Source organism: Musca autumnalis, unplaced genomic scaffold, assembly GCF_047663935.1.
Source record: "Musca autumnalis isolate F117 unplaced genomic scaffold, ASM4766393v1 scaffold_118, whole genome shotgun sequence".
Classification (NCBI taxonomy): Eukaryota; Metazoa; Arthropoda; class Insecta; order Diptera; family Muscidae; genus Musca; species Musca autumnalis.
In genome coordinates this window covers 230,836-255,660 of record NW_027411665.1, presented here as the reverse complement: position 1 = coordinate 255,660, position 24,825 = coordinate 230,836, and the positions used below count along the sequence as shown (strand labels likewise).

General features: G+C 31.9%; 1 protein-coding gene across 1 annotated transcript; it reads left to right on the top strand.

Annotated features, from left to right (window-relative positions):
* Positions 1-947: 947 nt before the first annotated feature.
* On the top strand, positions 948-5,889 carry LOC141391813 (uncharacterized). Its single transcript, XM_073964508.1, has 2 exons — positions 948-5,810; positions 5,878-5,889. The coding sequence occupies exons 1-2, from the start codon at positions 948-950 to the stop codon at positions 5,887-5,889; spliced, it is 4,875 nt and encodes a 1,624-aa protein (XP_073820609.1).
* Positions 5,890-24,825: the final 18,936 nt, after the last annotated feature.

Sequence of the window (24,825 nt, the reverse complement as noted above, 5' to 3'; positions counted from 1 at the left end):
TTTTTGTTTACCGCAGTCCTTTTCTCCTCGTATTCTACTGCATTGATTGTCACTCAAACAGGTTTTTGTTGGAACAAAACCGTTAGAAATTTGCAATGCAGTCGCATTTTGTGGTTTATTATTGTCGCCCTTTTTTAATAAATTTAGTTCGTGAGGGATAAAGACTGCGGTAAGTTGTATGGCTCCTTATATTTTTTATTAGTTTTTAATTTATATTTTTTGTTAGAAATAAACGCTCTTTACGCTACGTGCGCTACTACCCACATACATATACACGTACATAAGAATTTATGAAGGCGTTTTTATTTGGTTGGTGGGAATTGGTGGCTCACAGGGAGTTGTTAAATTCGCTATCCCTCCCAGGAGAAACTCAAGTCGCAGCCAGCGACAAACTTTATTTCGCATTCTAGAGCGATAAAGAGGAAAATTTTGGACAAAATTTTATTTCGCATTCTGGTGCGAACTTTGCTGAAAATTTTGGAAAAATTTTATTTCACAATATTTGTCTGTGTGGAAAATTTTTATTTGGAGAAATTGCTGAAAAATTTTATTTGTGAAATTTCTGGAGAAATTTTGTGAATTACTGTTTGGAAATTTGTGTCGCCCGTCGTTAATAATTGGAGATTTGTTTGCTGTTTAATGAAATATTTGCTGTCTTCAAGAAACAAGTGTGCCGTATAGCAATTTTGTGGCTCTTTTGGATTTTAAAGTTTGTTGTGCTGAAACTAAAAATAATTGTGTGGCCCTTCTGGTATAAAATTTGCTGGATTTTTTGTGTGCTGAAAATTAAAGTTGGAGCCATTTTTGTGAAATTTGCCGCCATTTTGAAAAATTGTTGTTCGTTTGCAAGACTTTGTGTGGAAAATTTGGTGACATTTTGATTTTGGAATTTTGCTGTCATTTAAATATTTGTGAAACCTGTTGTTTAATTGTTGTGTGCTGTAAAGATGATGCCGAGATCGCCACCAAATACAACAAAAACAAATGCGAGTTGTATTAAAAGTGTTCCAGTTGGTGCCTCCACTTCAGCCGGAGGGTCAAATGTGCCTACCACTGCTGGAACTTCTAGTACACCAATTACCATTGCCGCTACAGCAACAACAGGTGTTCTAACGCAGCCGATTGCAGCAACAACAATGCAAAGTGTTTCCCAAGTTAAAATGGAAAGCTTGAGGAAACAAATTGACGTGTTGCAGCTACAACTAGCAAATTCTCAGCGCGCACTGAAAGCTGCATCAAGTTCAACACAAGTGGTAACTGGTAATATTTTGAGTGAGTATGGTGGTGGTTCCTGCAGTGAAGTAGACACAAATCGCCCGAGTGTCACACCACAATCTTACGTAACCAGTGATCAGCCTACAGCCTCCCGTCATAGTCAGCCGCCGCCTCTGCAACCTGCTCCGTCGTCCGTTGCCCAACCGTCGCTGCCAACTTCTCTGCCTGCATCTCAGTCGCCATTGACGCAGCCGTTTAATGTAGTTCAACAGCCGCCATATTATAATAACTTATTGATGCCGCCATTGCCAAAGAAGTTGTACGACTTGCCGAATTTCAGTGGTGTTCCTGAAGACTGGCCAATGTTTTCGACGGCATTTGAACATTCAACGGCAGCCTACCAATATAATAATTTTGAAAATTGCTTGCGATTGCAGAAAGCATTGAAGGGTGATGCCAGAGAATGCGTGAAGTCGTTGCTCATACATCCCGACAATGTGGACACAGTGATGGAGCAACTGAAATTCCAATATGGCCGACCTGAATTGTTAATACGAGGGCAGTTGAAGCAGGTGAGGGAAATTCCGTCCATTAGTGAGAATGCCGTGGAGAAGTTGGTGCCATTTGCAATTAAAGTACAAAATCTTGCCGCCTTTTTGGAAACAGCAAATGGTCATCAACATTTATCAAACCCTACACTAATGGATGAGTTAATTCAAAAGTTGCCCATGAGTAAGAGGTTGGAATGGGCTCAGTATTCATCGAATTTGGAATCGTGGCCTACAGTTTTGGATTTTAACAATTGGTTGAAAGGTGTTGCCAATTTGATTCGAAGTGTCCAGCTTACAACAACAAGTCGTCCAACAGGTGAAACAAAGAAAAAAGTAGTTCTATATGCATCTGATGAGCAAGATAAAGAAGAAGAGTGCCGATTATGCCGAGGACAACACAATTTGTTTGATTGCAAGAAATTTAATTCCATGTCAGTGCCGAATAGATGGAATGAAGTGAAAAGGTTAAGGTTATGCTTTTCTTGCCTTGGTAGTGGACATTCTACTAGAAATTGCCGCCGTAGAAAAGAATGTCAGGTGAATGGTTGCCAAAGAAAACATAACAAATTGCTGCATGATAAATCAAAAGAAGTTGGTGAAAATAATTCAAATTTAAATTGCGTTGCTACTCGAGGTGATTCAGATGCCGAACCAGTATTGAGTTGTGTTTCCAGTATTCGTGAAAATTCAAACTTGTTGTTCCGTGTTGTGCCTGTGAAGCTTTATGGTTCGAACTGTGTTGTTGAAACGTTTGCCTTGTTGGATGAAGGTTCGTCGGTGACCATGATAGACAGTTCGTTGGTGAGGCAGCTTGGACTTAGTGGCCGTCAAAGCAAGCTGAATTTAAGCTGGTATGGTGGTAAGTCTTCTCAAGAAAGTGCAATGGTGGTTGATCTTCATGTGAGTGGAATTTCTAAGAAGAGGAAGTATGCTTTGAGAAATGTGTATGGTGTTCCAAATTTGAAATTGCCGACACAAAGTTTCAACATGAAGTCAAAAAAGCATTATGAAGTGCCAGTGAAGCCATACAGCAACGTTAAGCCTAAGTTGCTCATCGGACTTGATCATTGTCATTTGGGGTTGCCAGATGAAGTTGTGCCATTAGAAGAAGGTGGACCTTATGCAGCAAATACACCCCTAGGATGGGTAGTTTTTGGTCAGGTGTGTGGAAGACAGCCTACATCCCACACGTGTTTGCTAACAGCTCAGCCAGAGCAAAATTTATATGATTTGGTGTCAAGTTACTTCGAAACGGAAAATTTTGGTGTAAAGGCCCTGCCGACGATAGAGGGTAAGGATGATGTTCGTGCTAGAAAGTTGCTCAAGGATTCTACGATAAAGGTTGCCGGAAGATTTCAATCCAGACTACTATGGCGTGATGAAAATGTAGTCCTGCCGGATAGCTATTCCATGGCTTTTAATCGACTTGTTGGAATTGAGCGGAAAATGAAGAAGAATCCTGATTTTGGTGCCGATTACAAAAGAATCATTCAGGATTATGTCAACAAAGGTTATGTACGAAAGTTAACATCACCCGAAATATCTATTTGTAGCCCGAGAACTTGGTATCTGCCACATTTTGGTGTGTTGAATCCCCTGAAGCCTGGGAAACTTCGCCTCGTGTTTGATGCTGCCGCCAAAGTCGAAGGAGTTTCTCTAAATTCAAAACTATTGAAGGGTCCTCAACAATATAGACCATTGCCTGCCGTCTTGTTTAATTTTCGAATGGGAAAAGTTGCTGTTTGTGCAGATATCAAAGAGATGTTTCACCAAATTATTATTGCCGAAGAAGATAGGTGTTCTCATAGATTTCTTTGGCGTGAAAATGAATGTTGCCCCCCAGATGTTTATGAGATGACTGTGATGACGTTTGGAGCCGCTTGCTCGCCATGTATTGCCCAATATGTAAAAGAGACCAATGCCCTAGAATTTCGTGAACATTACCCCAGAGCAGTAAAGGCAATTATTGACAACCATTATGTGGATGATTTTGTCGACAGCTTTGAAACTGCAGAGAAAGCCATAGAGATATCAATGCAAGTACGTGAAATACACAAATCAGCTGGTTTCGAGTTGCGCAATTTCACATCGAATTCAAAAGAGGTTGTCGTGGCTCTGGAGGGTAATTTAGGAAGAAATTTTAACTTCTGTGATGATTTAGCCGATGTTCAGTTTTCCATAGAAAAGATTCTAGGCATGTATTGGAATCCTGGTGACGACGCATTTAAGTTTGAGTTGAAATTTCATCGAGTGAGACCAGACATCATCAGTGGAGAGAGGTATCCGACTAAGAGAGAATTATTGAGTGTTGTCATGTCGGTATACGATCCCTTGGGCTTATTAAGTCACTTCATGGTAACTGCTAAATTGTTATTGAGAGAAGTCTGGAGATATGATATTCGGTGGGACGAAAATATCCCAAATGAACTGTTTGACATATGGAATAATTGGCGTGATGAGTTGAAGAATGTGGCCCAAGTGAGTGTTCCTAGATACTACTTTAGAATTGGATTGCCTGAAACAGTCGAGTTGCACATTTTCGTCGATGCCAGCGAAGACGCATTTGGTGCCGTGTCTTATTGGATGTCGATAAAGTCAGATGGTGAGATTGAAGTCTCGTTTATTACCTCAAAAACCAAATGTGCTCCGTTGAAATCAATGACCATTCCCAGACTTGAACTTCAAGCTGCCGTATTGGGAACTCGTTTGCTGTGCACCATCGAGAAGGAACATTCGGTCAAGGTTTCCCGACGAATTTGCTGGAGTGATTCTTCAACTGTCATCAATTGGATAAATTCTGACAACAGAAGATATAAGCCATTTGTCGCCCATCGAATCACAGAGATTTTGGATTCCACATGTCCTACTGATTGGAAATGGTTGCCCACAAATTTGAATGTTGCCGATGAAACAACAAGAGCCAAAAGAAATATGGATTTCTCTTTCAAATCTCGCTGGTACCAAGGTCCACAATTTTTGCATCAGCCGGAGGATGATTGGCCCGAAATGATTTCAACCTCCAATGATGAGCCGCCTGAAGAGGAGCTTCGTTCAAAATTTGTTTTAACGGTCAGTACAAATGTTGTTATTGATTTTAATCGTTTCTCTTCTTTTCTCAGGATAAAACGTACGATGGGTTATGTCCTGAGATTTGTCGAACGATATTTGAAGAAGAAAATTGGAGGGATTGAAAGTTGTCTAACAGTCGCCGAATTGAAGGATGCCGAAACTGTTCTTTGCCGCCTATCTCAACATGAAAGTTTCGCCTTCGAATTGGATATTTTAAAGTCTGGTGGTTCCATTCCAAAAAGCAGCGAGTTGTACAGTCTGTCGCCCTATATTGATGAGAATAATTTGATGCGAGTTTATGGACGTATTGATGCCGCCAGTTGTTTGCCTATTGAAACCAGACGTCCCATTATACTTTCGCCAAAGCATCGCCTAGCCGAACTTATTGTTGTCCATGAGCATAAACTTATGAAGCACCAAAATTTTGAAGCCACTATTGCGGCCATAAGAAGACGTTATTGGATTCCTCGACTTCGAAAACTATTAAAAAGCTGTATCTCCAAATGCAATGTCTGCAAGTTACGCAGTGTCTCTCCAACGCCGCCATTTATGGGTTCCCTGCCTAGCGACAGATTAACTCCAAATGTCCGTCCATTTGCCTATACCGGGTTAGATTATTTTGGCCCAATTACCATCACCATTGGTCGACGTCATGAAAAACGATGGGTGGCTCTATTTACATGTTTGACGATAAGAGCCATACATTTGGAGATTGCCTTTGATCTGTCAACCGATGCCTGCATTTTAGCTATACGCAATTTTATAAATCGCAGAGGAACCCCCATAAGAATACGGAGTGACAATGGCAAGAATTTTGTTGGAGCAGACCAAGAAGCCAAGAGATTTGAAGAAGTTTTCGATGTGATCCGAGTAAAGGATGAGTTGTCTACAAAGGGCATTGACTGGCAGTTCAATTGCCCATATAATCCATCAGAAGGAGGCATTTGGGAACGGATGGTTCAATGTGTCAAAAAGGTATTGCGTGTAACGTTGAAGGAAGTCGCCCCCAGAGAGCACACGTTACATAGTTTTCTCATTGAAGCGGAAAATATAGTCAATTCACGCCCTTTAACCCATCTGCCTGTTGGTCCCGATGAAGAAGAACCATTAACGCCGAATCATTTTTTGTTGGGCCATCCAAATATGCCAGAAACTCCAGGCGGAACAATTGTCGACAAACCAGCTGTGTTGAAGAAACAGTGGCGTATCTCACGACAGCTTCGTGACCACTTTTGGAAAAGATGGATCGCCGAATATTTGCCCACACTGACAAGAAGAGCTAAATGGTGCCAGTACACAAAGCCCGTATCCCCAGGTGACTTGGTTTTAATTTGTGATCCTGATGTCTCTCGTCGAGAATGGAGAAGAGGTCGAGTGCAAGAGGTGTACAAAGGCAAAGATGGTGTAGTCCGACAAGCTGATATTGTAACATCGACTGGAGTCTTGAAGCGCCCCGTCTCTAAACTTGCCGTCTTAGATATTGAATAGTGAATCGGGTCGATTCACGGGGGCGGGGATGTCGCTGCCGCTCATATATTTTATTTTTGTTTACATTTTTGTTTGATCTCATTTTCACACATCAACATATGGGTGATGGTGTGACGTCAATGACATGACCATCCATATGTTTGCATGTGTGTGTTTCTATGTTTTTGATATTATTTTGTTTTGAGTCGTTCTCCTTTGTGATCATTTGAGCCCTTTTTATATTTTTGTTTACCGCAGTCCTTTTCTCCTCGTATTCTACTGCATTGATTGTCACTCAAACAGGTTTTTGTTGGAACAAAACCGTTAGAAATTTGCAATGCAGTCGAATTTTGTGGTTTATTATTGTCGCCCTTTTTTAATAAATTTAGTTCGTGAGGGATAAAGACTGCGGTAAGTTGTATGGCTCCTTATATTTTTTATTAGTTTTTAATTTATATTTTTTGTTAGAAATAAACGCTCTTTACGCTACGTGCGCTACTACCCACATACATATACACGTACATAAGAATTTATGAAGGCGTTTTTATTTGGTTGGTGGGAATTGGTGGCTCACAGGGAGTTGTTAAATTCGCTATCCCTCCCAGGAGAAACTCAAGTCGCAGCCAGCGACAATTCTAAAACTTTTACTACAACAAAAACATAAAGATCTATGCAAAAACAAAGTCATCCTCTCTCAAAATAAAAGTAAACTGCAAAGGGTAATGGAAAAACAAGATTTCAATATCTTTATAGAAAGCGAACAAATACTCCGTAAGAATTATGACAACAATAACAAAACAAGACGCATAAAGAAATATCAAATACTAAAGCTAAAACAACAAAAAGAACTCAACATACAAAAGAACGACGATTGGTTTATCAACAACACAAATGGAACAATACCCACTGACTTACAGTGGCTACTTTCGATGGGACCCAAATATGCGCTACCAACAACTAATACAACATTCCCCCTACTTAACGTAATTGCGGAGAGCGAGGAGTGTATACAAACTCTAGAGAATAAGGAAGAGCAAGAAAATGGTAGAATAAAACTAGTCTCTCTTATTGACAACCACCTAGAACGAACCAAATTGAGTTTAAGAGACAAAATAATAATAGACACAGTGGGCCAAACAAAACAATTCCTTAAACAAAATAAAGACATATTGATATTGAATGCCGACAAAGGAGGAAAAACGGTAGCGATGTATAAGAAGGACTATGAAACAAGAATGAAAAACATACTAAGGGACATATGCACATACAACAGGCTAAAACGAGATCCAACTTCTACTTTACAAACCAAAAACAATAAATTGACGGAGAAATTATATAACATGAATATTACAAATATAAGTGAGAAAACTAAGCTTATGATAAACACAGCAGTGGCACCTAGAATTTATGGTCTCCACTAAATTCATAAAGAGGGGACACCGCTGCGACCAATCTGTTCTTCAATTAATTCGCCGGCACATGGACTTTCTAAATATATTGTAGACATCCTGAAACATTTAACCAAAAATTCGAAATATAATATTAAAGACGCCTTGGACCTGAAAAATAGAATTAAAGATACTAATAAAGAAGATGACGAAATTCTAATATCATTCGACGTGATATCGCTGTTTCCAAGTGTACCGATTAATTTAGCATTGAGGACAATCAACGAAAAATGGAACATAATACAGGACCGCACTAAAATATCAAAAGAACTGTTTACGGAAATACTGACTCTTTGCATTAAAGACTCAAGATATTTCTTGTATGAGGACAAGGTGTACGAACAACGAAAGGGACTACCAATGGGATCGCCAGCGTCACCGATTATTGCGATTACCATATTTGGATGCAGTAATAATACGACGAGGCAACAAGATTACTTTAGATTGGTATCAAAAACATACGGCATCTGGACGATTAGTCAACTTCTATTCTAAACATCCACGACGAATTAAAATAAATACAGCTTTAAATTTTATCAGTAGGGTATTTAGTATAAGCGACCAAAGTTTTCATTTTAAAAAAGAACGACTTTCCGCACAAAACAATTATAGATTTAATAGAACATGCAAAGGCTAGTCAAACAAAACAGCAAGAAACAGAAAACGAAAAATTATTCAAGCGCGTAACTTACATTCCTGGACTAACCGAAAGATTTAGCAAGTCAAATATTTATAATAAGGACAAATACCAATTAGCTCAGAAATCGAATAATACGGTCAATAATCCATTTAGTAAAACTAAGTCAAAGCTCAAAAAAGAAGACAAGTGCAATGTAGTTTATAAGATAAAATGTAATGGGGACGAAGCCAACGTATGCCAGAAGGTATATGTTGGTACGACGAAAACTAAGTTAAAAACTAGACTTTCCGGACATAAGTCAGATCAAAAAACTGACAAACCTTTAGAACAAAAGACGGCGCTAGCAGCGCCGTAGATAAATTGACACAAGAAAATAGTTATAAACGACGCTTCACTTTAGAAATGTTACACATAATTAATGTACCAAATGATCAAAGAATGAATTACAAAACTGACACAGACCACTGTGCACATATTTACAGGAATTTAGTGTGTAAGCATAGACGCAAAAAAATTTAGTTCAGCATAGACGGTATAACAACACTATTGCTTTTCTCATAAAAATGTAATTTTCTGTGTTATAATTGTCGTTATCTTTTTATAATAGTTTATATTTTTGTAGAATATCCCTGAAGATGACTGTCGATGACAGCCGACATATCGGATAAATAAAAAAGAAACAAACACGAACATCTTTGTTTCATTTGACCAAAAGCCAAAATAAACCCACCAAAAATTTATTATTTTTTAATTTTTATAATTTAATTAAAAATTAAAAAAAAAATTAAATTAAAATATTCTAATTTTAGAATTTAATTATTTATTGTATTTTTTTTTTATTTTTATAATTATTAGTTTATTAAAGTTTTTTTTTTTTTTTAATTTTGTTGAAACTAATTCTTGTGTTTGGATGATGGTGTCTGCTGTGCGGTTGAATAAAAGACGACGCGTGTTGCTTGCATGAAGGCTTTATTACGAGTGATCTACTTTGATAATATTTACATCTTACTTGCTGCCTATGAGATTATTTACATGAACATCTTGTGTGCGCCACACAATGCGAACTGATCGCTATTGCTCTGCTCTGTATGTGTGTTGCCGAACATATCGTGAGGATCCCAATATTACAACACTCCTCCTCAACACACATACTCACATACCAAACTCAATAATCAAATTTCTTTATTTCCATAACTCAACAATTATGTTTGTAAACTTATTACAAAAAATATTCTACATAAATACACACAGTATTTTCAATCAAAGATGAACGAATAATCCATTTTCTCCTCCTGTATGATGCCCCCCTTCATAAGGGCTTCTCGACGGTTGACCTAACTGTTTTATTTCTTCTACTGCGAAACACATTCGCTCGGTATATCTGGTCATCTTCTAATTGGTATGGGCTCTCCCCATCACGACGACCGTAATGACACTTCTTTTTTTCTTGTTGTTGTTTTCTCCATGCACAACTTCTTTCTTGGCTCCATGTGCAAAAACAAATCTCCGACCTTTTTATTCTCAAAACAACTTTTTGTTTATTTAGGATCGTTGCACATTGTTTACTAAATACCACGTCATATTTTGCCACTATTCTGCCAACCGCCATTAAATTGCATTGCAGGTCCGGCACAAACAACACATCTTTTAGTTCGATGTCACCCTCTTTGATGAACACATTCCCCCTTCCTCTTGCTTCAATTTGCTGACCATCTGCAAGGGAAATCTTTTCTCTATGGAGCACAAATGTCGTAAACACATTACGATCACAGCATAAATGTTTGGAGGAACCGCTATCTAAGCACCATGTGCTATTTTCTAAGTTGTTGATGTCACTCGTCGCCAACACGGTGTTCGCATGGTCGTTGGGGTATTGCAGCTTACCCTTTTTCGCTGCTTGTCTGCATTGCGCCGCATAATGGCCTCTGCCGGAGTAACACTGAATATGATTGTTGCCATCGCCTTCTCGTCTCGTTTTTTCCAGGATACTTTTTTGTCTTCATCTTTGGTAGTCTGCTTTTCAGAGATCACCTCCCACAGGTCTTGGTGGATTAAAACTGATTTAATCTGCAGACTCCATGACTCGTAATTCTCTTCCGTCAATTTTTCGATGTTGTATATTGACGTCATCTTGGCTTTCTTCTTTATTGACACACGATAGAATTGAACTGACACACAGTTAACTTTTTGTTGGCCACTATCAATCACACAGATTGATATTTTTTTACAACACTCCCAATACGTTTTTCAAATTCGTTGTTCCTTTGGCTAATCCTGGTCACTATTAATTCACTTTTCCAATACGTCTTTTCCAATAGTTGATTTCGTTATCGTTGTCCTTTCGAGTATCCTGGGCCCATAACCTGTTGAAACTAATTCTTGTGTTTGGATGATGGTGTCTGCTGTACGGTTGAATAAAAGACGATGCGTGTTGCTTGCATGAAGGCTTTATTACGAGTGATCTACTTTGATAATATTTACATCTTACTTGCTACCTATGAGATTATTTACATGCACATCTTGTGTGCGCCACACAATGCGAACTGATCGCTATTGCTCTGCTCTGTATGTGTGTTGCCGAACATATCGTGAGGATCCCAATATTACAAAAAATTTATTATTTTTATAATTCAATTAAAAATTAAAAGAAATTAAATTAAAATATTCTAATTTTAGAATTTAATTATTTATTGTATTTTTTATTATTTTTATAATTATTATATTATTTTATTAATGTTTTTTATGCTAATTTATTATTTTTTAATTTTTATAATTAAATTAAGAATTAAATTAAAATATTCTAATTTTAGAATTTTATTATTTATTGTATTTTTTATTATTTTTATAATGTTTTTTATATCGTTTTTATTATTAATGTTTTTTATATTATTTTTATTATTTTTTATAACTTAATTAAAAATTAAAAGAAATTAAATTAATATATTCTAATTTTAATTTAATTATTTATTGTATTTTTTATTATTTTTGTAATTATTTTTTTATTAATGTTTTTTTATATTAGTTTATTATTTTTTAATTTTTATAATTAAATTAAGAATTAAAAGAAACTAAATTAAAATATTCTAATTTTAGAACTTTATTATTTATATTATTTTTTATTATTTTTATAATTATTATTTTACTAATGTTTTAGAATTTCTAATTTTAGAATTTATTATTTATTGTTTTTTATATTAATTTATTATTTTTTTGATTTTTATAATTAAATTAAAAACTAAGTTAAAATATTCTAATTTTAGAATTTTATTATTTATTGTATTTTTTATTATTTTTATAATTATTATTATTATTTTATTAAGAGTTTAGAAGGTACTCTTTCATATTTTTTACATATTTTTATTATTTTTTGATTTATCTTAGTACATCATTTCTTATTTTTCACAATTTTTCGTTTTTATATTTATTTTATATCTATTTTCTTGTTTTAAATTATTTTTTTATAAAATATACTGAGAAAATTGATAAAACAATAATAAATTTAAGAAAAGCAAAAATAATAAATTAATACTACTTTTATTTTTATATTATTTTTTATAAAATTCTTATTATTTTTTCAATTATCTTAATATATTTTTATTATTTTTTCTTAATTTTTTGTTATTTTATTTAAATTTAGCATTAAACATTTATATTAATATTATTTATTGTTTTTTATTATAACTAATTTTTTAATTTCATTAATAATTTATTTTTCATTATAACTTTTTTAATTAATTTTTCTAAATATTTTTATTAGTTTTTTATCTTTAATTTTTTATTTGTTTACACTTCTATTATAATTTTCATTTTATCAATTTTTTAAATACTTATTTTTAAAAAAAACATCCTTCAGACTTAAACGTAAAGATTTTGAGACTCTGGCAGAGTCGATTGTCCAAATTTGAATTAGCTTCTGCATACTTCCTCTCCGCTGTGAATAGCTGTATTGCTAGAGGAAAGTTGTGGAGTGCATACAACAATAAAAAGACATCTTTGAGAGCTGATGGAATAATTAGTCGAAGACCTCGAAGGGAATTTAAGCGTAAACCAACTGCGCCTTTCTCATGTAATTTACTAGTTTATAACCTACACCAGTTTATAACCTACACCTTGAAATTAAAACTGATTATTATTTCAGCTGAAGCAGATAGTATTCAGTACCTTACTGAGAATACCTCGGATTTGCCTACAATTATTTTGAAGTTGAAGGAAACTCATTTATATCGCCGAAATGAATTAAAAAGAAATATTTCTACATTTTAATATATCTCAAAGTACCCTGTGCTACAAGGTAACAACGGTACCCACCTAACCGCTCTAGCCGTGGAACTATTGTATTCCCCAACAGAACCTGTAGAAAATTGGTTGAAGTTATATACAAAAGCTTTGAATCACGCACGTAATCTTCGTGACAAAACAGATCGATACTTCCACCGAAGAACGTAAGTCCTAAAATTATAACACATTAATTACACAATTGGCCCTTCATGTAATACCATACATTTTACCGAACAGTGGAAAAAGGCATGAAACGCAAGATAAGAAAGTTAGAGCCAGTAAATTTGAAATTCAAGAGCCTTTTATTAAGGAATATGAGGTGAGTAATTTAAAAAAAATATGTAAATAAAAAATTTTTGTTGTGGAAAATTATTCAATTTCATTTTAATTTACTGTCAATTGTGCAATTGAAGGAGGATGCTATTACGGACTTACAAATTAAATTTGTAAAATTTGGCCCTGACATAAGTTATGCGGAGTTTAATATCGCAGGGTACATCTATAAATGCACCGATCTACTTGAAGCTCTAAATATTGGATTTATGTCCGTCATGGCTTTAGATGTTGCATACCCACTGTGCAAACACGTATGACAATTTGTCCAATTGTCCATTTTCAAAATTAAGCTACCACACGAAAAGGTATCCGATATCGAAACTCTAATCAAAGACTTATTTGAATAACTTTGTATTGAAGAAGAACTGGATATTCAGCCTCCCACAAACGAATATTTACAAGTATTGCCAGAGCCTGTGGATAATCAATTTTTCGCATCTAGCAATTTGTTGACTCTAAAATAAGAACAGATTCGAATGGAATTTCTGAAGGTTTTTATTAAAATATACAGTCATAAGACAATTACACGGAATTCAGCAATAACAAAGACTAAGCAAATAATGTTGTTTTACAAAAAATATTTTGAAGAAATCCATTTGCAGTTACTGCTTTCAGACTGGGACGACAATGACAAGAAAAAGGAATTACTTTTATCTGTGTGTAATTTAATAGAAGCAAGCTAAGTAGATTCCGAATACAAAATTATTTCAGAACTAAAACGCAGTAACTTATTTTTTGATATTGAATACCATAATATACAAGATGAGATTAAAGAATGTATGGTCTCGGAAAACTCAGTAATTTTAACAAAAATAAATTATACTGTAGGAGTATTTCCTTTAAAAATATTTTTTGGTGTTCTTTTCAATTCTATCCCCATTCTTCGCGATATAATCTTATATTATCAAATTTTGTTGACAGAGCAAAATTATGCCACAATAGAAAATTACGTTCAAAGCAATCACTGGAAAAAGATAATGTCTAAATATCCAACATCTTACTCACTTAGTTAGCTGGTCCATTACAGAACATTTGTTCCATAGGCCGAACTAAGAAAAGATTTCAATTTCTCTCTATTTGGTGCTTCGCATTCTGGAATACCGCGCCTTTTCATCTCATCATCCACTTGTTTGCGCCATCTATTCCTTGGCCAGCCAATTCTGCGTGCACCGCCAAGCGGTCCGTATTAATACGCCTTTTTAGCGGGTTCATCATCGCTCATTCTTATGATATGGCCTAGCCAACGCAATCGCTGCATCTCGATACGTTTAACAATATTGATGTCATTGTATAGCAGATACAGCTCGTGGTTCATGCGACGTCGATATTCACCATCAACGCAGATTGGTCCGTAGATCTTTCGAAGAATTTTTCTCTCAAACACACCAATCACTTCGGAGCAATACATCAGCACGGGTATTATCAGTGTTTTGTAGAGCGTTATTTTTGTTTGACGAGATGTTTTTAAACTGCTTACTTAAACCAAAGTAGCATCTGTTGGCCAATACAATTCTTCTTTTTATTTCACAACTGATGTCGTTTGTTGTTTTTAAGGAGGTGCCGAGGTAGACGAAGTCTTTTACTACCTCAATATTATAGGAAAAAACTTCCACAGTCGGTCCGAGCACAATGGACGCAATGCGCGTCGACACCGTCAACTTGGTCTTCTCCCCGTTTACCGTCAGACCCACTTTAGCAGATTCTCCTTCGACCATCATAAAGGTATCAGTTACTTCTTTTACTGATCGGCCCATGATGTCTATATCATCAGCATAAGCAAGTAACATGTGACTATTGGTGTAGATTGTGCCACTTTTTTTGAGGTTTGCCTCTCGTATAACCTTTTCCAGCAGGATGTTGAAGAGATCACACGAAAGGCTGTCTCCTTGTCTGAAACCTCTTGTGGTACCAAACTCTTCGGAAAGTTTCTTTCCTATTTTAACTGACGGGGATACCAAATTCAGACTTGGCATGGAATACCTTTGAGCGCAGCGGGCTGTCGAAGGCTGCTTTATAATCGACAAAAAGGTGGTAGGTGTCGATCTGCATCTCTTGGGTCTTCTCCAGGATTTGCCGCAGGGTAAATATCTGGTCAATGGTGGACTTGCCAGGTCTAAAGCCGCATTGGTATGGTCCAATTATCTCGTTGACCATAGGCTTTAGTCGTTCGCACAATATCCCTGACACGATCTTGTAGGCAATAGGGAGTAGACTTATGCCCCTATAGTTAGAGCATACAGTCTTATCTCCCTTCTTGTGAACAGGGCACAGGATACTCAGGTTCCAATCGTCGGGTACTCGTTCTTCCTGCCAGATGGTGCTAACTAGCTGATGGATGCACCATATCAGCGTGTCGCCTCCTGTTTTTTTATATTAGTTTATTATTTTTTAATTTTTATAATTAAATTAAAAATTAAAAGAAATTAAATTAAAATATTCTAATTTTAGAATTTTATTATTTATTGTATTTTTTATTATTTTTATAATTATTATTTTATTTATGTTTTTTATATTAATTTATTATTTTTTAATTTTTATAATTAAATTAAAAATTAAAAGAAATTAAATTAAAATATTCTAATTTTAGAATTTTATTATTTATTGTATTTTTTTTTATTTTTATAATTATTATTTTATTATTTTTTTTTTATATTAATTTATTATTTTTTAATTTTAATAATTTAATAAAAATTAAAAGAAATTAAATTAAAATATTCTAATTTTAGAATTTAATTATTTATTGTATTTTTTATTATTTTTATAATTATTATTTTATTAATGTTTTTTATACTAATTTATTATTTTTTAATTTTTATAATTAAACAAAAAATTATATTAAAATATTCTAATTTTAGAATTTTATTATTTATTGTATTTTTTATTATTTTTATAATGTATTTTTATTATCAATGTTTTTTATATTAATTTATTTTTTTTTATTTTTATAATTTAATTATAAATTAAAAGAAATATTTAATTTGTAAGTCCGTAATAGCATCCTCCTTCAATTGCACAATTGACAGTAAATTAAAATGAAATTGAATAATTTTCCACAAGAAAATCGGCGGGTACTCGTTCTTCCTGCCAGATGGTGCTAACTAGCTGATGGATACACCATATCAGCGTGTCGCCTCCGGTTTTTTCATATTAGTTTATTATTTTTTAATTTTTATAATTAAATTAAAAATTAAAAGAAATTAAATTAAAATATTCTAATTTTAGAATTTTATTATTTATTGTATTTTTTATTATTTTTATAATTATTATTTTATTTATGTTTTTTATATTAATTTATTATTTTTTAATTTTTATAATTAAATTAAAAATTAAAAGAAATTAAATTAAAATATTCTAATTTTAGAATTTTGTTATTTATTGTATTTTTTATTACTTTTATAATTTTTATTTTAATAATTTTTTTATACTAATTTATTATTTTTTAATTTTTATAATTAAACAAAAAATTAAATTAAAATATTCTAATTTTAGAATTTTATTATTTATTGTATTTTTTATTATTTTTATAATGTATTTTTATTATTAATGTTTTTTATATTAATTTATTTTTTTTTTATTTTTATAATTTAATTATAAATTAAAAGAAATTAAATTGAAATACTCTAATTTTAGAATTTAATTATTTATTGTGTTTTTTATTATTTTTATAATTATTATTTTTTTATGTTTTCTTTTATATTAGTTTATTATTTTTTAATTTTTATAATATAATTAAAAATTAAAAGTAATTAAATTAAAATATTCTAATTTTAGAATTTAATTATTTATTGTATTTTTTATTATTTTTATAATTATTATTTTATTAATGTTTTTTATATTAATTTATTATTTTTTAATTTTTATAATTAAATTAAAAATTAAAAGAAATTAAATTAAAACATTCTAATTTTAGAATTTTATTATTTATTGTATTTTTTATTATTTTTTTAATTATTATTTTATTAATGTTTTTTTATATTAATTTATTATTTTTTAATTTTTATAATTTAATAAAAATAAAAGAAATTAAATTAAAATATTCTAATTTTAGAATTTAATTATTTATTGTATTTTTTATTATTTTTATAATTATTATTTTATTAATGTTTTTTATATTAATTTTTTATTTTTTAATTTTTATAATTAAAATAAAAATTGAATTAAAATATTCTTATTTTAGAATTTTATTATTTATTTTATTTTTTATTATTTTTATAATTATTATTATTTTATTAAGAGTTTAGAAGGTACTCTTTCATATTTTTTACATATTTTTATTATTTTTTGATTTATCTTAGTACATCATTTCTTTTTTCACAATTTTTCGTTTTTATATTTATTTTATAAATACTTTATATCTGTTTTTTTGTTTTATATTATTTTTTTTATAAAATATACTGAGAAAATTGATTAAACAATAAGAAATTTAAGAAAAGCAAAAATCATAAATTAGTACTACTTTTATTTTTTTATTATTTTTTATAAAATTCTTATTATGTTTTCATATATCTTAATATCTTTTTATTATTTTTTTCTTAATTGTTTGTTATTTTACTTAAATTTAGCATTAAAAATTTATATTAATATTATTTATTGTTTTTTTGTTATAACTAATTTTTTAATTTCATTAATAATTTATTTTTCATTATAACTTTTTTAATTAATTTTTCTAAATATTTTTATTAGTTTTTTATCTTTAATTTTTTAATTGTTTACACTTCTATAATCATTTTTATTTTATCAATTTTTTAAATACTTATTTTTCTAAAAACATCCTTCAGACTTAAACGTGAAGATTTTGAGACTCTGGCAAAGTCGATTGTCCAAATTTGTTATACTGAATTTGCTTCTGCATACTTCCTCCCCGCTGTGAATAGCTGTATTGCTAGAGGAATGTTGTGGAGTGCATACAACAATAAAAAGACATCTTTGAGTGCTGATGGAATAATTAGTCGAAGACCTCGAAGGGAATTTAAGCGTAAACCAACTGCGCCTTTCTCATGTAAGTTACTAGTTTATAACCTACACCAGTATGTGGTAAAGGGTATTAGAAATTTATAACACCTTGAAATTAAAACTGATTATTATTTCAGCTGAAGCGGATAGTATTCAGTACCTTACTGAGAATACCTCGGATTTGCCTACAATTATTTTGAAGTGGAAGGAAACTCATTTATATCGCCGAAATGAATTAAAAGGAAACATTTCTACATTTGAATATATCGCAAAGTACCCTGTGCTACAAGGTAACAACGGTATCCACCTAACCGCTCTGGACGTGGAATTATTGTATTCCCCAACAGAACATGTAGAAAATTGGTTGAAGTTATATCCAAAAGTTCTGAATAACGCACGTAATCTTTGCGACAAAACAGTCTGTTAAATAATTACGGAGATCGATACTTCCACCGAAGAACGTAAGTTCTAAAATTATAACACATTAATTACGTAATTACATTGAACTTATTATTTATTTTATACCAAATATTTTGTTTAGTCAGACAATAACTAGTAAATATTTTTTTAGGGTTTGAAGCACAATTGGCCCTTCATTTAATACCATACATTTTACCGCACAGTGGAAAAAGGCATGAAACGCAAGATAAGAAAGGTAGAGCCAGTAAACTTGAAATTCAGGAGCCTTTTATTAAAGAATATGAGGTGAATAATTAAAAAAAATATGTTAATAAAAAATTCTTATTGTGGAAAATAATTCAATTTCATTTTAATTTACAGTCAATTGTGCAATTGAAGGAGGATGCTATTACGGACTTACAAATTAAATTTGTAAAATTTGGTCATGACATAAGTTATGCGGAGTTTAATATCGCAGGGTACATCTATAAATGCACCGATCTACTTGAAGCTCTAAATATTGGATTTATGTATGTCATGGCTTTAGATGTTGCATACCCACTGTGCAAACACGTATGGCAATTTGTCCAATTGTCCATTTTCAAAATTAAGCTACCAAACGAAAAGGTACCTGATATCGAAACTCTAATCAAAGACTAATTTGAATAACTTTGTATTGAAGAAGAACTGGATATTCAGCCTCCCTCAAACGAATATTTACAAGTATTGCCAGAGCCTGTGGATTATCAAGTTGTCGCATCTAGAAATTTGTTGACTCTAAAATTAGAACAGATTCGAATGGAATTTCTGAAGGTTTTTATTAAAATATACAGTCATAAGACAATTACACGGAATTCAGCAATAACAAGTACTAAGCAAATAATGTAATGTAATAAGCACTGAAACCCTTATCCAATCCTTAGAAAATTTTTATGTGGACCGGGCCCTTAGGAACTGGGTAAGCAAAATGCTAAGGAATAGATGGATAAGTTGCGGGCTACACGTAACGTAACGGGATAAACTTGGTCAGGGAACGCCACAAGGGGCGATTTTGTCACCTCTCCTGTGGGTTACTACCATAAATAGCCTACTGAGGACTTTAACCAAAGAAGGATTTGAACCAGTCTGTTATGCAGACGACGTTATAATACTTCTGAGGGGAAAGAAACCTATTTTGTTATGCAGAAGGGCCGAATCGGCGCTAAAACTTGCATATAACTGGGCTAGACCAAGAGGTCTAAAGGTAAACCCCGAAAAAAAACAGAAATATGTCTTTTCACCAGTAAAACAAAACTGGGTCACATCGAGGAACCTGTTTTCCTTAACAAGACTATTAAGATTTCCAATAATGTCAAATATCTGGGAGTAATCCTGGATAGGAAACTTAAATGGAAGGATCATATCCAATAACGAGCCAACAAAGCATACAGATGTTGGTCAACCTGTAGAAGGGCCATAGGCTCTAAATGGGGTCTCAATCCAAAGATGACACATCCTAACATACGCGTCAGTAGTCTGGTGGACAGCGATGGATAAAAAATGTAATATAAAAATTTTACAAAAAGTCCAAAGAATGTGCTGCCTAGGAGTAAGTGGTGTTATGAGGACAACACCAACGAGGGCACTAGAAACTATTCTATACGTACACCTAATAGAAAATCAGATAAGGTGTGAATCTGCCGTCGCAGCCATAAGGCTGAAGGCGACTGACGAGTGGATCGAAAAGGACCACGTAACATACCATCAAAAAATTCTACAGGTAACAAGGGGGGAGTCAATGGATAACGTTAATTCGGACCGTATACCTGAAACAATTGTAGTTGCCTCGTGTGAAACATTAATACCTGACAGAGACTCGTGGATCGGCGGGACCCTAGCTGGAAAGCCTCCTGGAAACTGCTGTTATACAGACGGCTCGATAAAGAACCAGAGACCAAAATCTCTCTTCGATTGCCTTATCACAATACGGTCCTTCAAGCGGAGGTCAGGGCGATCACAGAGTGTCTGAACTGGTTTAATGCTAACTCGAGACCAACTACCGTTAACGTCCTTACGGACAGTAAAATGGCAATCAATGCAATAACATCCGTGACAACACTTTTTTCCATGTGTTTTTCAAGGACGTGAGTTCGAACCCCAGCCTGGCTCAACCTGATTTTTATTTTTATTTGAACCCACGTCCTTGAAAAACACATGGAAAAAACTGTTGTCACGGCTTGTTAGTGTTCAGAACCAAACTCATAACTTTCAAAGGCTACGCTAAGCGTTTGTCATGAAAGCCATACAAAGATTTGAACAAAAAATTCAACTTTGTAAAAAAACAACTTGCATTTGAAAGAGGAAATAAGTTAGAGGATAGCGAAGCCGCCCCACAGTCGATGTGTCTGAGGAGCCTTCCTAAACCAAAAGCGAAACATGCATGTCACACAGTGGTGATTGTGTGGGTTCGTATCGTCGGCTTTCCTTTTTCAAAAAGCATATTGGTCAGTAAGCTCGTCTCTTACGAGAAATTAATTAAAAAATCAATAAAAAAATGACCTTCGCCTAATAGGCAAAATTTACAAATAAAAATAAAAATCAGCTTGAGCCAGGCTGGGGTTCGAACCCACGTCCTTGAAAAACACATGGAAAAAAGTGTTGTCACGGCGTGTTAGTGTTCAGAGCCAAACTCATAACTTTCAAAGGCTACGCTAAGCGTTTGTCATGAAAGCCATACAAAGATTTGAACAAAAAATTCAACTTTGTAAAAAAACAACTTGCATTTGAAAGAGGAAATAAGTTAGAGTATAGCGAAGCCTCCCCACAGTCGATGTGTCTGAGGAGCCTTCCTAAACCAAAGGCGAAACATGAATGTCACACAGTGGTGATTGTGTGGGTTCGTATCGTCGGCTTTCCTTTTTCAAAAAGCATCTTGGTCAGTAAGCTCGTCTCTAACGAGAAATTAATTAAAAAATCAATAAAAAATGACCTTCGCCTAATAGGCAAAATTTTCAAATAAAAATAAAAATCAGCTTGAGCCAGGCTGGGGTTCGAACCCACGTCCTTGAAAAACACATGGGAAAAAGTGTTGTCACGGCGTGTTAGTGTTCAGAACCAAACTCATAACTTTCAAAGGCTACGCTAAGCGTTTGTCATGAAAGCCATACAAAGATTTGAACAAAAAATTCAACTTTGTAAAAAAACAACTTGCATTTGAAAGAGGAAATAAGTTAGAGCATAGCGAAGCCGCCCCACAGTCGATGTGTCTGAGGAGCCTTCCTAAACCAAAGGCGAAACATGCATGTCACACAGTGGTGATTGTGTGGGTTCGTATCGTCGGCTTTCCTTTTTCAAAAAGCATCTTGGTCAGTAAGCTCGTCTCTAACGAGAAATTAATTAAAATATAAATAAAATACTCTAATTTTAGAATTTAATTATTTATTGTATTTTTTTATTATTTTTATAATTATTATTTTTTTAATGTTTTCTTTTATTCTAGTTTATTATTTTTTAAAATTTTATAATTAAATTAAAAATTAAAAGAAATTAAATTAAAATATTCTAATTATAGAATTTTATTATTTATTGTATTTTTTATTATTTTTATAATTATTATTTTATTAATGTTTTTATATTAATTTATTATTTTTTAATATTTATAATTTAATTAAAAATTAAAAGTAATTAAATTAAAATATTCTAATTTTAGAATTTAATTATTTATTGTATTTTTTATTATTTTTATAATTATTATTTTATAAATGGTTTTTTATATTAATTTATTATTTTTTTAATTTTTATAATTAAATTAAAAATTAAAAGAAATTAAATTAAAACATTCTAATTTTAGAATTTTATTATTTATTGTATTTTTTATTATTTTTTTAATTATTATTTTATTAATGTTTTTTTATATTAATTTATTATTTTTTTTTTTTTATAATTTAATAAAAATTAAAAGAAATTAAATTAAAATATTCTAATTTTAGAATTTTAGAATTTTTTTATTATTTTTATAATTATTATTTTATTAATGTTTTTTATATTAATTTTTTATTTTTTAATTTTTATAATTAAATTAAAAATTAAATTAAAATATTCTTATTTTAGAATTTTATTATTTATTGTATTTTTTATTATTTTTATAATTATTATTATTTTATTAAGAGTTTAGAAGGTACTCTTTCATATTTTTTACATATTTTTATTATTTTTTGATTTATCTTAGTACATCATTTCTTATTTTTTCCCAATTTTTCGTTTTTATATTTATTTTATAAATATTTTATATCTGTTTTTTTGTTTTAAATTATTTTTTTTTTTATAAAATATACTGAGAAAATTGAAAAACAATAATAAATTTAAGAAAAACAAAAATAATAAATTGGTACTACTTTTATTTTTATATTATTTTTTATAAAATTCTTATTATTTTTTCAATTATCTTAATATCTTTTTCTTATTTTTTTTTAATTTTTTGTTATTTTATTTAAATTTAGCATTAAAAATTTATATTAATATTATTTATTGTTTTTTTATTATAACTAATTTTTTAATTTCATTAATAATTTATTTTTCATTATAACTTTTTTAATTAATTTTTCTAAATATTTTTATTAGTTTTTTATCTTTAATTTTTTAATTGTTTACACTTCTATAATCATTTTTATTTTATCAATTTTTTAAATACTTATTTTTCTAAAAACAACCTTCAGACTTAAACGTGAAGATTTTGAGACTCTGGCAAAGTCGATTGTCCAAATTTGTTAAATAGGGTATTTGGTAAAAGCGACCAAAGTTTTCATTTTAAAAAAGAACGACTTTCCGCACAAAACAATTATAGATTTAATAAAACATGCAAAAGCTAGTCAAACAAAACAGCAAGAAACAGAAAACGAAAAATTATTCAAGCGCGTAACTTACATTCCTGGACTAACCGAAAGATTTAGCAAGTCAAATATTTATAATAAGGACAAATACCAATTAGCTCAGAAATCGAATAATACGGTCAATAATCCATTTAGTAAAACTAAGTCAAAGCTCAAAAAAGAAGACAAGTGCAATGTAGTTTATAAGATAAAATGTAATGGGGACGAAGCTAACGTATGCCAGAAGGTATATGTTGGTACGACGAAAACTAAGTTAAAAACTAGACTTTCCGGACATAAGTCAGATCAAAAAACTGACAAACCTTTAGAACAAAAGACGGCGCTAGCAGCACATTGCACATTGACAGGGCATAAACCGAACTTTAAAGACGTAGATAAATTGACACAAGAAAATAGTTATAAACGACGCTTCACTTTAGAAATGTTACACATAATTAATGTACCAAATGATCAAAGAATGAATTACAAAACTGACACAGACCACTGTGCACATATTTACAGGAATTTAGTGTGTAAGCATAGACGCAAAAAAATTTAGTTCAGCATAGACGGTATAACAACACTATTGCTTTTCTCATAAAAATGTAATTTTCTGTGTTATAATTGTCGTTATCTTTTTATAAGAGTTTATATTTTTGTAGAATATCCCTGAAGATGACTGTCGATGACAGCCGAAATATCGGATAAATAAAAAAGAAACAAACACGAACATCTTTGTTTCATTTGACCAAAAGCCAAAATAAACCCACCAAAAATTTATTATTTTTTAATTTTTATAATTTAATTAAAAATTAACAAAAAAAATTAAATTAAAATATTCTAATTTTAGAATTTAATTATTTATTGTATTTTTTTTTATTTTTATAATTATTAGTTTATTAATGTTTTTTTTTTTTAATTTTGTTGAAACTAATTCTTGTGTTTGGATGATGGTGTTTGCTGTGCGGTTGAATAAAAGACGACGCGTGTTGCTTGCATGAAGGCTTTATTACGAGTGATCTGCTTTGATAATATTTACATCTTACTTGCTGCCTATGAGATTATTTACATGAACATCTTGTGTGCGCCACACAATGCGAACTGATCGCTATTGGTCTGCTCTGTATGTGTGTTGCCGAACATATCTTGAGGATCCCAATATTACAACACTCCTCCTCAACACACATACTCACATACCAAACTCAATAATCAAATTTCTTTATTTCCATAACTCAACAATTATGTTTGTAAACTTATTACAAAAAATATTCTACATAAATACACACAGTATTTTCAATCAAAGATGAACGAATAATCCATTTTCTCCTCCTGTATGATGCCCCCCTTCATAAGGGCTTCTCGACGGTTGACCTAACTGTTTTATTTCTTCTACTGCGAAACACATTCGCTCGGTATATCTGGTCATCTTCTAATTGGTATGGGCTCTCCCCATCACGACGACCGTAATGACACTTCTTTTTTTCTTGTTGTTGTTTTCTCCATGCACAACTTCTTTCTTGGCTCCATGTGCAAAAACAAATCTCCGACCTTTTTATTCTCAAAACAACTTTTTGTTTATTTAGGATCGTTGCACATTGTTTACTAAATACCACGTCATATTT

Bases quoted from the DNA above. Each gene is read 5' to 3' on its own strand.
- LOC141391813 (XM_073964508.1), top strand. From the start codon at position 948: ATGATGCCGAGATCGCCACCAAATACAACAAAAACAAATGCGAGTTGT.